Source organism: Gavia stellata, chromosome 21 (assembly GCF_030936135.1).
Source record: "Gavia stellata isolate bGavSte3 chromosome 21, bGavSte3.hap2, whole genome shotgun sequence".
NCBI lineage: Eukaryota > Metazoa > Chordata > Aves > Gaviiformes > Gaviidae > Gavia > Gavia stellata.
In genome coordinates this window covers 6,445,457-6,459,438 of record NC_082614.1, presented here as the reverse complement: position 1 = coordinate 6,459,438, position 13,982 = coordinate 6,445,457, and the positions used below count along the sequence as shown (strand labels likewise).

The 13,982-nt window shown below is 37.2% G+C and overlaps 1 protein-coding gene across 1 annotated transcript in view; it reads right to left on the bottom strand.

Annotated features, from left to right (window-relative positions):
* The window catches only part of PI4KA (phosphatidylinositol 4-kinase alpha), a 64,389-nt gene that overhangs the window by 16,777 nt on the left and 33,630 nt on the right, over positions 1–13,982 (bottom strand). Inside the window, exons 20-35 of the mRNA XM_059827941.1 lie at positions 12,282–12,390; positions 11,580–11,716; positions 10,510–10,643; positions 9,400–9,482; positions 9,053–9,123; positions 8,811–8,935; positions 8,263–8,344; positions 7,444–7,527; positions 6,987–7,076; positions 5,653–5,772; positions 3,926–4,018; positions 3,422–3,578; positions 3,032–3,159; positions 1,629–1,787; positions 1,212–1,363; positions 583–690 (exon numbers count right to left, since the gene is read on the bottom strand). Coding sequence (XP_059683924.1) covers positions 583–690; positions 1,212–1,363; positions 1,629–1,787; positions 3,032–3,159; positions 3,422–3,578; positions 3,926–4,018; positions 5,653–5,772; positions 6,987–7,076; positions 7,444–7,527; positions 8,263–8,344; positions 8,811–8,935; positions 9,053–9,123; positions 9,400–9,482; positions 10,510–10,643; positions 11,580–11,716; positions 12,282–12,390 — 1,832 coding nt within the window. The remainder of the gene's footprint in view (positions 1–582; positions 691–1,211; positions 1,364–1,628; positions 1,788–3,031; positions 3,160–3,421; positions 3,579–3,925; positions 4,019–5,652; positions 5,773–6,986; positions 7,077–7,443; positions 7,528–8,262; positions 8,345–8,810; positions 8,936–9,052; positions 9,124–9,399; positions 9,483–10,509; positions 10,644–11,579; positions 11,717–12,281; positions 12,391–13,982) is intronic.

Here is a 13,982-nt window from a genome sequence, read left to right as displayed (position 1 = left end):
CCTCATTACTTTACTCTGTCTGACTGAAGAGTACAAACTTCCTATTATAACTGAAAATTAAGCAGCAGTCTGTCAGCATCTTGGACTAATTTGAAATTTAAGGAGGACTGAATGACCTCCTCACATTCAGATATTCCTATCAATTGTATTATTTTCTGTTGTGCCCATGTCCAATGTTGAAATCGTCAGATTCAGTGTGGGTGTATTTTCAAAACAGTGAAACTTTATTTCAGCCACGCACTCTGTAACAGCAATTCTTTAAATCTTATAAATCTAGGTACAGTTTTGAGCATTGAATAAACTCCAAAATAAGGAAAGAAAGAAATGAACAGAAACATTCCTGAAGGTACTACTTTATAAACCACACATAAAAACTGGAACTTATATCTAAGCCTTATTGAGATGGTTTATGAACTACACAAAAGCACAAGGAAAAGAAAAGTTTCTGTTAAAATGGGCAAAAAAGGAAAGGAAGAAGTTAAATCACTACAAGAGAAAGACAGCTGCTGCTCTGAAGTATCATGGAAGGTTCAGGAAATCACACACACACGTTCAGTGAGTAGTTGCAAATAAAAAAAGTACCTGAAATAATCAAAGGCAGTTGAATAAATCTTTTCTCTCAAAACGTTTCGAATAGTTGCATTTGGAACCACATCAGCATGCAGCAAAGATAACCCCAGAGTCAGCAATCTAGAAAGCAAAATAGTTAGAGTATGAAGATTTTGGCATTCCCAAAATGGTGACCCATTTGTCATACAAACCATACAAACCACAGCTACAGCTGTAACTCCATTCAACTCATTGAAAAGTGTGTTTCAGAGCTCTCGGCAAACTGTTTTCATTATCATCAGTCTGTTCCTAAAGCTGTGACTACTGAACCATAGAAAGTTGAAACCTTCAAGTCACAAAAAGTGAAAACAATTGATGGAGCAAAACTATCCCCAACTGACACATTGACTGGATCCATGATGCAGGCAATTCACTATATGAAATTATCTCATTAAGTTTTCTGAAGCACCAAAAATGACTTTCAAGCTAAAGGTAGCTATTTCTACTTTGAAAACAGAGCTTAGACTCTACATTATTCCAGGCTTTTAAAGGAATTTTCACCACTTGAAGCAAGGACAAGCTATATATTTTGTGTTTAGGTTTTTTCCTCCCACCCCTCTATAACCTTATTTCTTCCAACGGAAAAAAACAAAACTACTCACTTAAATCGGGGTCCAATTGCTGCCACATGCCTATTCAAACTACCTTTCGCCCCTCCAATGTTCAATGAAAGAGACCGCTGGAGCAGGCTGGAGAAGATCTCTATTTGGTCAGAACTGCAGTACTTGGCTATTTCAAATCTCTGCACCAAAAACTGAGAAAGAGAGAAAGACATGCCGTACTTCCTTTGACTTTTTTTCATCTCAAAAAACCCCCAGTGTTTTCTGTTTCAAACACCTTTTTCCCCCCTCAAATATTATGCTCGTCTAAAAAAAGTGTGTCTCTTGGCTTTGAGGCAGAGGAACTACTGTCATGACTCCACTCCCTTCCTGAATCATGAGAACAAATAGTGTGGAGTAGCTTAATCACAGCATCACTGCAACACTGCCATACATAGGACATTCAGAAGAAATACACACCTCTATCCAGATGTAATGTGGAGTCACCTCTGGCGGACAAGGCCTTGGCTGGCTCTCTTCTGAAGCTGCTAATGGATCTGCTTCTTTCTGCTCAGCAGAAAACAGGCCAACTTTCTGCTCCACTGTCATTTGCCAGGCTCCTGCCATTTCCCGCATGAACTGCAAAAAGGAAGATAGCAGTGTTTCCTGTTTCAAGAGCATCTTCTTATATGGAAAGCACAATCTTTCTCCACAGGGCACACAAGAATCTAATACATCAATTAAAATTCACTGCAATATTAATGGAGAGGCAGAGACGGGTCTATAAACCTGAAATAAATTGTTTCTTTCACATCCCAAATTACGATGGGAAGAAAGACTCCTTCCCCCCCCAAGAAGTTCAGCTAGTAACAGAAAGACTAAGGGCAACAGCAGACAAGCACTGTATTTTGTTGAGGAGACTGAACCGTTAGATGAGCTGGTGCCATCCGTCGTCCTGCTCTACGAAAGGTTACTTCCTCTAACACCGGGACAGCAGACAAGCATATGCCAGGTTCTCATGTACTTCAGGACACAGTCTGGCTCACGAGCACACACAACTGATGAAGCGCACCACATAAAGATGGCACATAATTCACTTTTGCTGAACCTGCTCTAGGGAGCAGCATCCTCTGGTAGAAAGGAGGCCCAGCAACCAAGGGTGCTTATCTCATCTCCTCAACAAGATACAAAGAAACTTCCCAGAAGCCTAAAGAGAAAAAACGAAACTGACACTTAAGAAGTTAAACACTGAAATGTGCATGTAAACCCACCTAAGTAAATTTAGATTGATGATTATCTCCAGCAAGTAAAACACTTGTTGCTCACTAACTGGAGCAATTACCAGAGGCAGCTTTCTCAGCTGTGTGTGGACTGTCACTACACCGTGCTCAGTTGCTTTATTACTACTAGATTCGTCCCCACAAAATACAGCTGGTCTAGCCTGTTACACGATTAGCACACTTGCAAGCCTATTTTTTATGCAAGGGTGCAATACCAGATACCAGAGGCTCTGACTGATGAGCAGGGACATTCATTTCTATTTGTTTTAAAACACTATTCTAGAAATTGTAGTAGTTCAGAACCTGATTCATGAGCAGCTCAGGCATCTTAGCAGCAAAGTAAATCGTACAGCTGAGATACTAACAGATTTCCTTTGCTATATCATTGCTGCTGCTGAGAAAGATCCATTTCCCATAGTCTACCTCGTAGGGGTGCTCAGACTTCCAACGATACATGAGCAGAGATTTCCTGGCAGGCTAAAGTGATTAACAATGCATTTAACATTCTTACTTGACACAGATTCACAATAGCTGTGAATCTCTCAAAATCTTCTTCTTCTCTCCTTGCAGGGAGAGAAAAAGAGTTGTTAAATAGCTTCCTACCGGCACTTCTATTCCATTCTTGGCAGCAAGCAGCCACTCCCAGCAAGCAATTGCTGTTTCCATGCCATGTTCATTGAACATTCGTAGGGGTCCCCAACACAGATGATGAAGGAGCTGGGGATCACAGTCTGAAAACAAACATTCACTCAGATTTCTCCAACAGAATAAATAAATGCTTTTCACATCAGCATGAAATTGGTGTGCACAGCATGTAATAATCAATTCTTAATAAATAGTTTCTAGTTTAAGAAGGCTTTTCCCCAATATAAGCCTAACTGAAAAAACTCAAAACACAGTTTTGCTTCAAGTTGACGCGTGTTGATCGTTTTTGTAGTTTATTACTCTTGGCATTCACAGCCAGAAAGCAGAACTCCATTTGTTTTTCATTACCTTTGCTGCTTATTAGCAATGCAGTCAACTTAAACATGGCCTGGGTGTAGAATTCAGTGTGGCCTGATTCAAGAGCATCATTCAGCTCTTTGACCATCAGTTTATTCAGGTCAGATGTTCGTCCTGTAGCATTTGAGAACTGAATCATTCCAGAAACCTGTAAAATATAATGTTTTTTTCAACAGAGAACAGTATTTTTAGGAATCTAGTTTGGTATTGGTCATGTGCTGATTAAGCAACTCCACAGAGACATCTTTTGTAACTACTTTGCTAAAGCTTTATCTGCAATATAAGAACTCTCTGCAAGACCAACAGTAAAATGATCTGCTTAATAACCTAGGAAAACTATACCCTTTATCTTGAAGGAATTTAACTTTAGAGTCTGTGCTTAAAATAACATAGAACCATACAATAGTTTATGGTGGAAAATCCTTTTCAGCCATGGCTGAAAAGCCATGCCAGAGCTCATGAACACTCCATGCTCACAAGAAATCCTGTACTTACCTCTCCTGCATAGCGGTTGCGCAAATTAAGAGAAGCCATGAAGTTGGAGTAGTCCTTCTTCACACAAGTTGGTCTTTCAGTTAGCTGGGTTGCCTATGACCAGACCACATACAGATGTTTATACTGTTCATATCCAACCACTTGTCTTTTTTTCTATTTATACCTTCACATATGTTTTACATTTAGGGTTTTTTATGTTAATAAACAGAATAGTATCAGGACTATTGGGGATAACAGTACCTGGACTGATAAAAATGAAATAAGGAACATGTGCATTAATTCCATGTATAGTGTTTGAAATATGTATGTATTTGTACATACTTTTTGAAAGACCATAAAAAGCATAAAAAGGGTAGAATCTCTGGGACTGCTGCTCCCTTTTCATGAACAGGTAAGGAAGAAGACAGAAGAGTAGATGTGATGTTGGTTTTGCCCTCTCCATGCAACAGCTTGCAGAACTGATGGTAATGCAGAGAGAGTATTTTGTTCCTGTCTTTAAAAAGTGCACTAGTAATCCATGTTTCCCTTTGCAGAAGCGCTCAGGAATTTGTGACTCAGAGGTTTCTTCTCAAAAACAAACAAAAAAAGAATGATTCTTTATCCTGTAAAACTTTTTTTTTTTTTTATATTGAGCATTTAATAGTAAAATACAAGGCCAGCAAACCCACCAAAAATTCAACACTCCTGCAATGCTTTGCTTCAGTACTGCTAATGGCTAGCTTGGCTTGCCAATGGATAAACTTCTGAGAACTATTCTTACTACATGTCTTGGATATAAAATTTGCATACTATCATCTTTGCGTTCGCAATGTCCAGTCCATGGGAATAAAGAAGAGGAAAACCAAACTACTACTAATCTGAAAGCTTTCTGAAAGAGCTTTTGTCATGTGGTTGACATGCAGGAGGGCCCCAATCAAAACAAATACTGTTAACATACTAAGAAAATGAGAAAGTTGTTTCTATTATTTCTTTTCCAGTTATAAAGTTTCTAGTTTCTTCCACCATAGTCTTTATTCTATTAAGTTTTTTCACCTTGCCTCTTTAGGGAACTACATGACTGCATTCCTGAGTCCTGGGAGTTCTTTATCCGATTTACATTTAGTAACTAGCGCTGTCTAGAAGGACGACTATAACAGAGAACTGAAAGGAAATCCTGCTAAAGCTGGGCATGGAGGCATTTTCAGAGCTGCTGCTAGAAAACAAATTGGCTGATGATACAACAGGTTCTACTGGATGTTTCTCCAGGAGATCAGAAATTCCAACCACAAATGAAAAAACTGAACTGTAAAAAACTGCATAAAACTGCACTAAATGTTCAATGTAAAAGCATGTTTTGAGTGAACCTATGTAAAACTCAGAGCAAAGGTTGTCACCCAACACTCACCCACATTACTATTCTAGAAAGCAGCTCATTTCAGCCTTACACAAAGATACTGCTTTCAAATAATTAAAATAATCTACAGAAAACTCTTAAACAGCATTAGATACAGTTTTATTTTCTTGCTTGCTACCATCTTACTTTTCAGTATTTTACAGACATGACTGGAAGATACCTTGATTTGAGATGGAAGGAAATGAGAGGTACCTTTCTGAGTAGTGTTCAAATGCTATGACAAAGGTGATTGAGAAAATCTGCATTATGTGGCTACACTGAATGTTACAAAATTAACATGACAGCTATACAGCTTCACAAAAAAAAACAAACAAGAAATTTGTCCAATACTCACGCCCAGAGTGGTGTTCTGTCTGTTGTAGCCTGCGAAGTGCAAAACGCTTTCTGTAGCCATAGCCAGTCCTGTGTGCTGGGACAAACCTGATACCCAATTCTGATGTTTGTTTAGGTACTCCTGAAAAGAAAAAAAAAAAAAAAAAAAACCAAAAAAAAAACCACCCACCCAAAATGCGTTTGTTGGAAAACTACTGTGTTTTTCAAAACAAGGCAGCTCATAAGCAAGTGCTGCATTCATTGCAAACTACCAGAAAACTTAATTACACACATAGCTGACAACAAATAGACTGTGTCTACTCATCCCTTCTAGACACTGCCCCCCGGCAATAAGAAACTCTGAATGTCCTCCTAAATACATAAAGAGTAAGACTCGTTTCCATTTTGTAAAAGGATAAAATGATCTAGATAGACACTTGAAAGCTGAGGTCTTCTTTAAAAAGAATCTCCTTTCACAAAAAGAACCTTATGAAAGGAAATGCTTTGGACTCCATGGAAGAAGGGAATATAATTAGTTACCTTTTACATAAGGATAGAATCCCTTGAGGTTTTTTTAGCGAAGGAAATATAAACTTAAGATAGATTTGTAGTGTCCAAGATCTTGAGCCTCCCCAGAAATTCTGTTATCAGCACTGAGTTAGGCAACTCTAAACAGAGTACTAGTCAAACCTGGACTACATAGTTTCTTCAGCTATTCAGCAAAGGATTAAGAGAGACCTGCATTTTACTGTAGTGAGACTTTTTGTTTACATAAAAGGTATTTTATTTATTTTATTAGTACATCATAAATAGTCTTTTGTAGTCTTTGCTTGTGGTCTTGTGACAGCTTTCTACTGAACTCTGCCACATGTGAGCATTTACTACACCCATGCTCAAATTAAAGTCTGTACTTTACAGTGTTCTCATGTATTAGCAGTGTTTCTCTGTATTTTAAACAAAAATGAACAAGATGGAAGAAAACATCCTTCCAAGGGGGAAACAAGTTTCAGTCCAGCTGATATTTTCAGCTAATGCATGAGCACTAAAACAAACTTTGCTAGGCAGAGCATTCTATTACACCAAATTCAGACTTCTGAAGTAAATCCAGGATGATCAACTGTTTACAAACCTGTTATTTTCAAGATACACAGGTTTGGACTACATCAAAAGTCACATCAAATCAAAAATTCTAATTATTCCCTAACAATGCTATAAAGGAAATCCTAAAGAACAGAAAAATTTAAAATGATGCTTGGGTAGCCTGAAAAAAAAAAATAATCAAAAACATCACATAATTTAATTCTCATTTTGAAGATCTGCAAAGATCAAATTCTTTCACAGAAGCAGGCTCATTACCTGTAGATGAGATTTGGTAACTGATGGAGCCCATTTCATTGCTTCTTGCAGAATCATCCCACAGCGTGCAGCAAAATCCTTGACTATACTCTAGAATTTGAACACATCAATACAAACAGTAAAATACAGGATATTTAACAAGAGGCATTGGTTTTAATGGTGTAATAAGTAACACAGGGAATAAGACAGGTTGCATCAACATGGTAAGGTGAAAATTTTCTTTAACAATTACATGTACCTTTGGTAAGCGACAAACTGTCACACTTCAAGTCAAGTAAATAAGTAAGATTCAGAAAAACATAAATACAAGTGTCATATTGTATTTGAAAAACCTTACCTAGGGAAGTGTTTTTTTAAAAAAGGACCATTCAGGGTAGCTCACTAATTTATCTCCAAGACATAAAAAAACCCCCCAGGCATTATTTTGTTGTCTGAGAAATCAAGGAGGACCACCTACCTCTCTGGCTTCATGTGTGTCAGGGACAGTTATTCTATATGGAGCATCCGGAATGTCGTAATATGGTTGGTCCTTGTGAATGTCCTAAACAAAACCAATTATCAATTCTCAGTAAGATAAAATTCATCATCACTTAACTTGAACACTACAGGGAGCACTCTCCCCAGAAAAGAAATCTGATATACCAAACCTTTTTGCTAGTATTTGCTCTCAAACTCAATCTGAATAGCTCTAAGAAACAGTTTGCATTCCAGTTTGGTTCTCAGTACAAATAATTTTAAAGATCCAATGCCCTCTCCTCAACATTTAGTACAAAAATAAAACTCTGTAAAGCATTTCCATCTTCAAAAATACTAGTATGTAATAAATCCAAGGAATATGGATACACATACACAGACTGGAAAGAATATAATCTGACAACCATAATTCATAAAAACCCCACAAACCAAAAACACACCACCAAACTTTTATTTCAAATGAGACAGTTCAGCAGTTACAACCCAGAATTGGTAATCCAGTGTTTTAGTCTTGATGCTAAATTCCACTTTCTGAACCACATTTGACAACAACTTTCTAGCACTAGTTTTACTACCTATGAAACAGGTTTTACTACCTATGAAACAGGTAGTAAATGCACTCCTTACTTCACAGAACTTAAGATTTTACCAATCTTAGTGACGAAAGCAACAACAAATTAAGAATTCAAATAAGTATCAAATAAATGCAAAACAAAGCAAAAAAAAAAAAATCAGTTCTACAAAAGAAAAATGGAAACATACATTTTATTTCCCTAATAGCATTACTAAAAAAGGAACTTACTGCACTAAGAGAGAGTGACAGTGTCTGCAGAATATCTAGCATAGTCTTCAGCACAGTTCCACTCCACAGCAAGTGAGGAAATCTAGAACAAGACAGGATTCAAAAACACAATAACCACGGAGAGCTGAGGAAGGAAATTACTTTATCAAGAAAGGGAGCTGCTCAAAGAGCTAGCTATATACATCACTAGGTAAGCGCATACTCGACAGAAGTCACAAAGCTTGCCATGGCTCACAATAGCCTAGCTCAATACAGAGTCAAAAGCTCTCTCTAAGAGCAAGCTAAGCAGAGCTATTTCATAGGAGCTGAGATTGCATTTATTTCATGGGCACTTTGCTTTGCTCCATCCATAGGAATACTAAGCAGACACAGACATTTTAAGCAGAGGTTTCAGAGCCCAGATTAAAAATACTACTGAATGTTATTTTTCAAGATGTTTCAGCAGAAGCACAAGCCAAGAAATCCACTTGACTGTTGTCATCAGTTGCATAAGTAATCACTAAGCAGTCAATGTGAAAAGAGAACAGGAAAATGAAATCTATACTCACTTGTCTACCAGACCAGATAAGTATTTGTCTGCAACTCTCCTGATCCTCTTGTGAATGTGGTTAAAATTCACCAGCAAGAACTGAGCATGTCTCTCCAGCTCTTCTTCATTCTCCTTAGTTTTAGGCTAAAATGCATGCCAAAGAAAAGTATGAGGCTTTTAAGGAAAAAGACAAGAACACTTTCATAAACTGAAATGAGAACATTTATACAAATTTAAAATTTGAGTTTCCACGTAACCTACTTTATCAGCCATCATTGTCAGGAAAGCTTCAAACACCTTATCAGCAACAGCTATCACACACTGCATCATGCCTGAGGAATTGAGAGAAGTGACAGGTTTGATTATCAGAATTACATTTTCTTTATAAACCATGTTTAAGAGGTAAAAAGTGTTTATGTTTACTCAGCCAACACTGAAGAAAGCTGTTTCAAAATCAAACCAGCGTTCTTGGCAAAAATAAAGCAACAGCAATCTAGTGAACGTGATTAATTTTGTTATATAGTTGCTTGATTTGTTTCAGTTTTGCAAGCCTGGAGATAACTTCCTAGTATCTCAAGTTGCAAGATAAAGTAGACAGGTAATCTTACCAGATTTGTCTTTTTGAATTGCTTTATCCTCAAAATAGCAAAACATAACTTGGAAGCGATCTTGGTCAGTTGAACGCAACACCCTAGGAAAAGAAGGGTTTTGTGGGTTGGGTTGTTTTGTTTCTGTTTGGTTTTTTTTATTTTCTTTTAAACATCTTCAACACAAATCTATGTACTTTTAACGCCACAGTACACACCACATACATACAGTCATTTTTCATTTCATGATAATTTTAAGTCTCTAGTAAGTGTGATATAGCTATTTGGTTCTACATTCAACTAACAGGGCTCAGATCATAAAACGCTGCTTTGTCACTGAGAGAAAAACTTTCACACCTCAGGAGTGGGAAACCTGATGATGATGCACTTATACAATCACCACAAACATATAAACATGGTACAAACTTTGGCATTTCTATAGGCTTCGCATCTGTTGTATTTGCATATGGTGAAAATACCACTTATTAAAAAATTGTTTCTAAAATACAGCCACGATGTTTCCGGAAATGGTCATCCCTGTTGTCAGTTATTGTCAAAGTAAAAACATGATGGAGAAGTTTCTTCCTACTTTCCTCATTGCTAGACCTCCACCTCAGCTTTCAGCTACACACTTTGAATAGCAGTAATAAATACGCTTCTAAAGAAAAAAGTAAACAGCCTATGAATTCAGTATGTTTGATTAGTACAACCTAACACACACTACTGAGGGGAAAAAAAAGGTACACTACTCAGCTCCTGTATTATACTAATCTCGTAGAATAGGCAAGTGTCTACACTGTCCTTCAGAGGTGCAAGCGCAAGACTCTGTGCAGAGGATACATTATACTTGCAAGACATTCCTTTGAAGAACCCTTTTGTCCATCTTCTATCAGTTCCTACACAGAATCCCATTTTTTGGGCCCTGCTATATTATTCCATCCCTTTTATCTACTCTAAAGGCATTTTTGCACAGATGAATTCCCAGTCTCGGAATCTTCAATAGAGCTAATGTGACTCAAAACACTGATTCTCATTTACTTTAGTGTCTGGCAATTCCGACTTGAACATACACAGGTTTTAATAATATTTTTTTTTAAATTAATCAGTGAAAAAAAGTATGTATATATATACCTCATATACTCTAGGCGGTAAACAGAAAGGAGATAGGTAGACATGGCAAAGTCCAACTTATTGATCAACGCTGACACTTCTGGAGGAGGATCCAAGAGATTTATTATGGTACTCCGCAATTCATTTAATTCAGCCTAGAGAAGAATACATGAGGTTATCTGAAGTGGGAGTACTATATTAGTTTTTGTTTTTATAACATCTGCTTTCAGCTATTACTCTTTTCACTTTTTAACCTTCGCAAACAATATGCCAGGATGCCTCTGTCTGCAGACTAAGACCAACCTGCTCTGACTCAGCAAGCCACAATTCTTCAAATACAGAATTAAACAGAATTAAATACTGGAGTCAAGCTTCCTGCTGAAATAACTGCTAGCTTCCATGCAGTTACACCAATGAAGAAATACAATTCCTACACTAAATGCATGTAATTTTGATCAACATCAACCATGTCCAGCTTCTGAAACTTCAAGAGTCTGTTGTGCCCATTCTTTGATGTCACAAAACTAAATATCTAGGCACAATGCAGATTTCTATATTATTTGGAAGCCAAAGACATTTCATAAGCTGCAACTCCACAATCCACTTCACACTGCTACCACAAATAGTTCTCAGGTAAAATCTATCCTGCGAACACTAGGGAGAGAGAAGTATACCAGTACCAAGCCAGAGGATAAAAAAGGAAAAAGCTCACTTAACATTTCTTTGAAAGACTGAATGTGTTGTTTCCTTCCAAAGTTTGGGGGTTTCTATTTTGGTTTCTTCTTAAACAGTGCAATTTTTGTCTGTCTGATACAAAACGGATGAAAAACTACTAAAACGCTTCCATCTCCACAAAGACTTGGTTTCTACACCTAGTCAAAATAGGTGTAGAACCTTGTATTAACACTCAATAAAACTAAACCCAAGTAATTTATGTACACTGCTGTCGTAAGAGTAGTGTAAAAAAGCTGCTTTTCACTAATAGGAGGCAGGTTGAATGGGTATTGCGCTATTTCAATATATCATGGTTACTTATCATTTAACTCTGATGGACATTATGGAAGGAGATAATAGAAGAAACTAATTCTTACCGAAGTCACGGTATCATTCTTCATGGCAGAATTGTACTGAAGAACAGATCGAAGTGGTTCTTTGCTGGGAAATGTGAGTAACGGAGACTTGGTGGCAATTTCACATACACCTTCATACCATTCTTCTGGCCAGAGACCTGAAGCACAAGTATGAAGAAGAAGGTGGGGTGGGGGAGAAAAACAGTATTAAGATTCACAAAGTTAACTAGCATTATCGAGCTTTGTACTACTTCCTAGGGCCAATTTTTCATGCACTTAAGCAGAAACACTCAACACAAGTGATCCATGTTCCAAACATAATAAACATGTCTCGGTAATTCCAAGTGAAGTTTCTCACTGGATAAGAAGTTTCTACTTGATCACCATTGTACCCCATATGTCTGATCTTCCATTTCAGGAACTTAGTTATCAAAACTCATACTTAACTAAGGCTAACTGCTCTACTAGCTTAGAAAAAACCCCCTAAGTATAAGAACAAATTGCACTGTGCTGAATTGTACTGTGCTGAATCTCATAGCTAAACAGAGCAAAGATGTAAAGAAATCCCACCAGAGAACTGTCATGTAAGCTGTTTGCTTTGTAGTGTCTTTATGCCTGTAAATTTTCTTCAGCCTACTGTGAATGGTTTACATACAGTTACACTTATATTCATCAAGAGTTTATATGTGAGCAGCAATGTTGTTCTCTTAGAATTTATACTACCTGATCCTTCCACAGCAAATCCCATCAGCACTGAATACAACCAGAAGTCACGGAACAGCTTTTGCAACCTGGGCTTGGCCTCCTTGATGGGTGGCAAGCGTCTAGTGAGCTACCAAAGAAATAAAAATTAACATCAGAAAATGATGGGAGTTACAATAACTTAATTCCATGCTAAGGGATCAATTAATGTACCTTATTTACCATGATTTACGAAGGTAATATTCTTTGTCACCTATGAAAAGTATTACATTGCTATTGTTATATTGAAGAAAATTAGATCTTGTTAGAATATCTTAAATGTTAACATTTGAGACGCCTGAAGTAACAATTTCCTTTCTTTTACACAGGAATAATACCATGCTGATACAGTAACCTCTGAAGAGAATACATAATATTAGTATACTATCAACTGCAGAGAGAAAAAGATCACATGGTCCTTTAAACTGTGTTGAAGACAATGCCATGCAGCTTTGCTTCAGCGCAAAGGAACTCAAACCCAAATAAATATTAGTCAAACATACTTCTGGTTGCTATTGTTTATTGGCTTTGTGGAAATACGTTGAGGCACCAATTGGGGATCTTTCATTGTTTGCACCCACGCACACAATGACATCAGTTCTGGAGAATTTACTATCTAAACAAGCAAGTAAAAGAGCATTATTTTCAACACATTTATTAAAATTCTCTGATACTTTTTGCACAAGCAGCTGCTACTACTGGAAGAGCACAGTTTATACTCCCAGCCAACATGATATGCTATGTTAGATAAATTTATATAACAAGGCTCATAGTGTGTTATCCTTAGAAGTGTTAGAAGCACAGGCAGTGTTTAAAAAGTGAAAGAAATGGCCCATTAAACTGCGAGCTTTATTCAATATGACTGTATATTATTACTGTAAACTTTATTAAGAAAATTTTAGATTCTAATCTAGCTTGAAGGAGCTTTCTCTAACTGTACAATAATTCCCTTGAGGTATGAAAGCCAGCAGTATTTCAGGGAAACCTTATATAAAAGCCAACTTCGGATATATTCGTACATCATGAAGCAGATCATTCATTAAAAAAACAACATTAAAAAATCCCTGTATTATAGTAAAATTAATCTGAGTTTAAGCTCGTGAATGGCACTATGGTGAAAAGTTCCTTGTGCAACACAAACATTTGCACCAATATAACACTGACTGAAGAAGCCTGACCATCACAACCACCGAGGCCTCAACCACATCTGCAGTAAGATGCCCCCCCCATTTCAGCACAAAATAGCAGTGACATGGCTTTTACTAGTCATTAACAGTCAAGTTTATGTGCGTGCTTGACTTTGAAACTTTACATACACACCAATTTTTGCTCAAAGATCTTCCTCAAAAGTGAACAAGTACCTGCAAAGCCATAAAAGTAGTTCAACAAACAACATACAATTCAGCAGAGATCACTAAGCAAGGGAGGGATTTTGGCTGACGAAGTAAGTTTAGCAGTGTTTGGTTTAGAGAATGTTTACTTTGGGAGATACACAAAAAACTAGCGTCAAAGTTCAGATTTAAACCCTGCCATTCCCCTCACTTGAGCTATTCAACACATCCCTCCTGTACAGTGGCTTAAAGGTAAGCTTCATTTACATCTTCTGTTATTTTAGGTAGATCTGACCAAAGTCATATATATTGCAGACTGGGGGAATGTCTGAATAACTGAACTTTGGTGAAG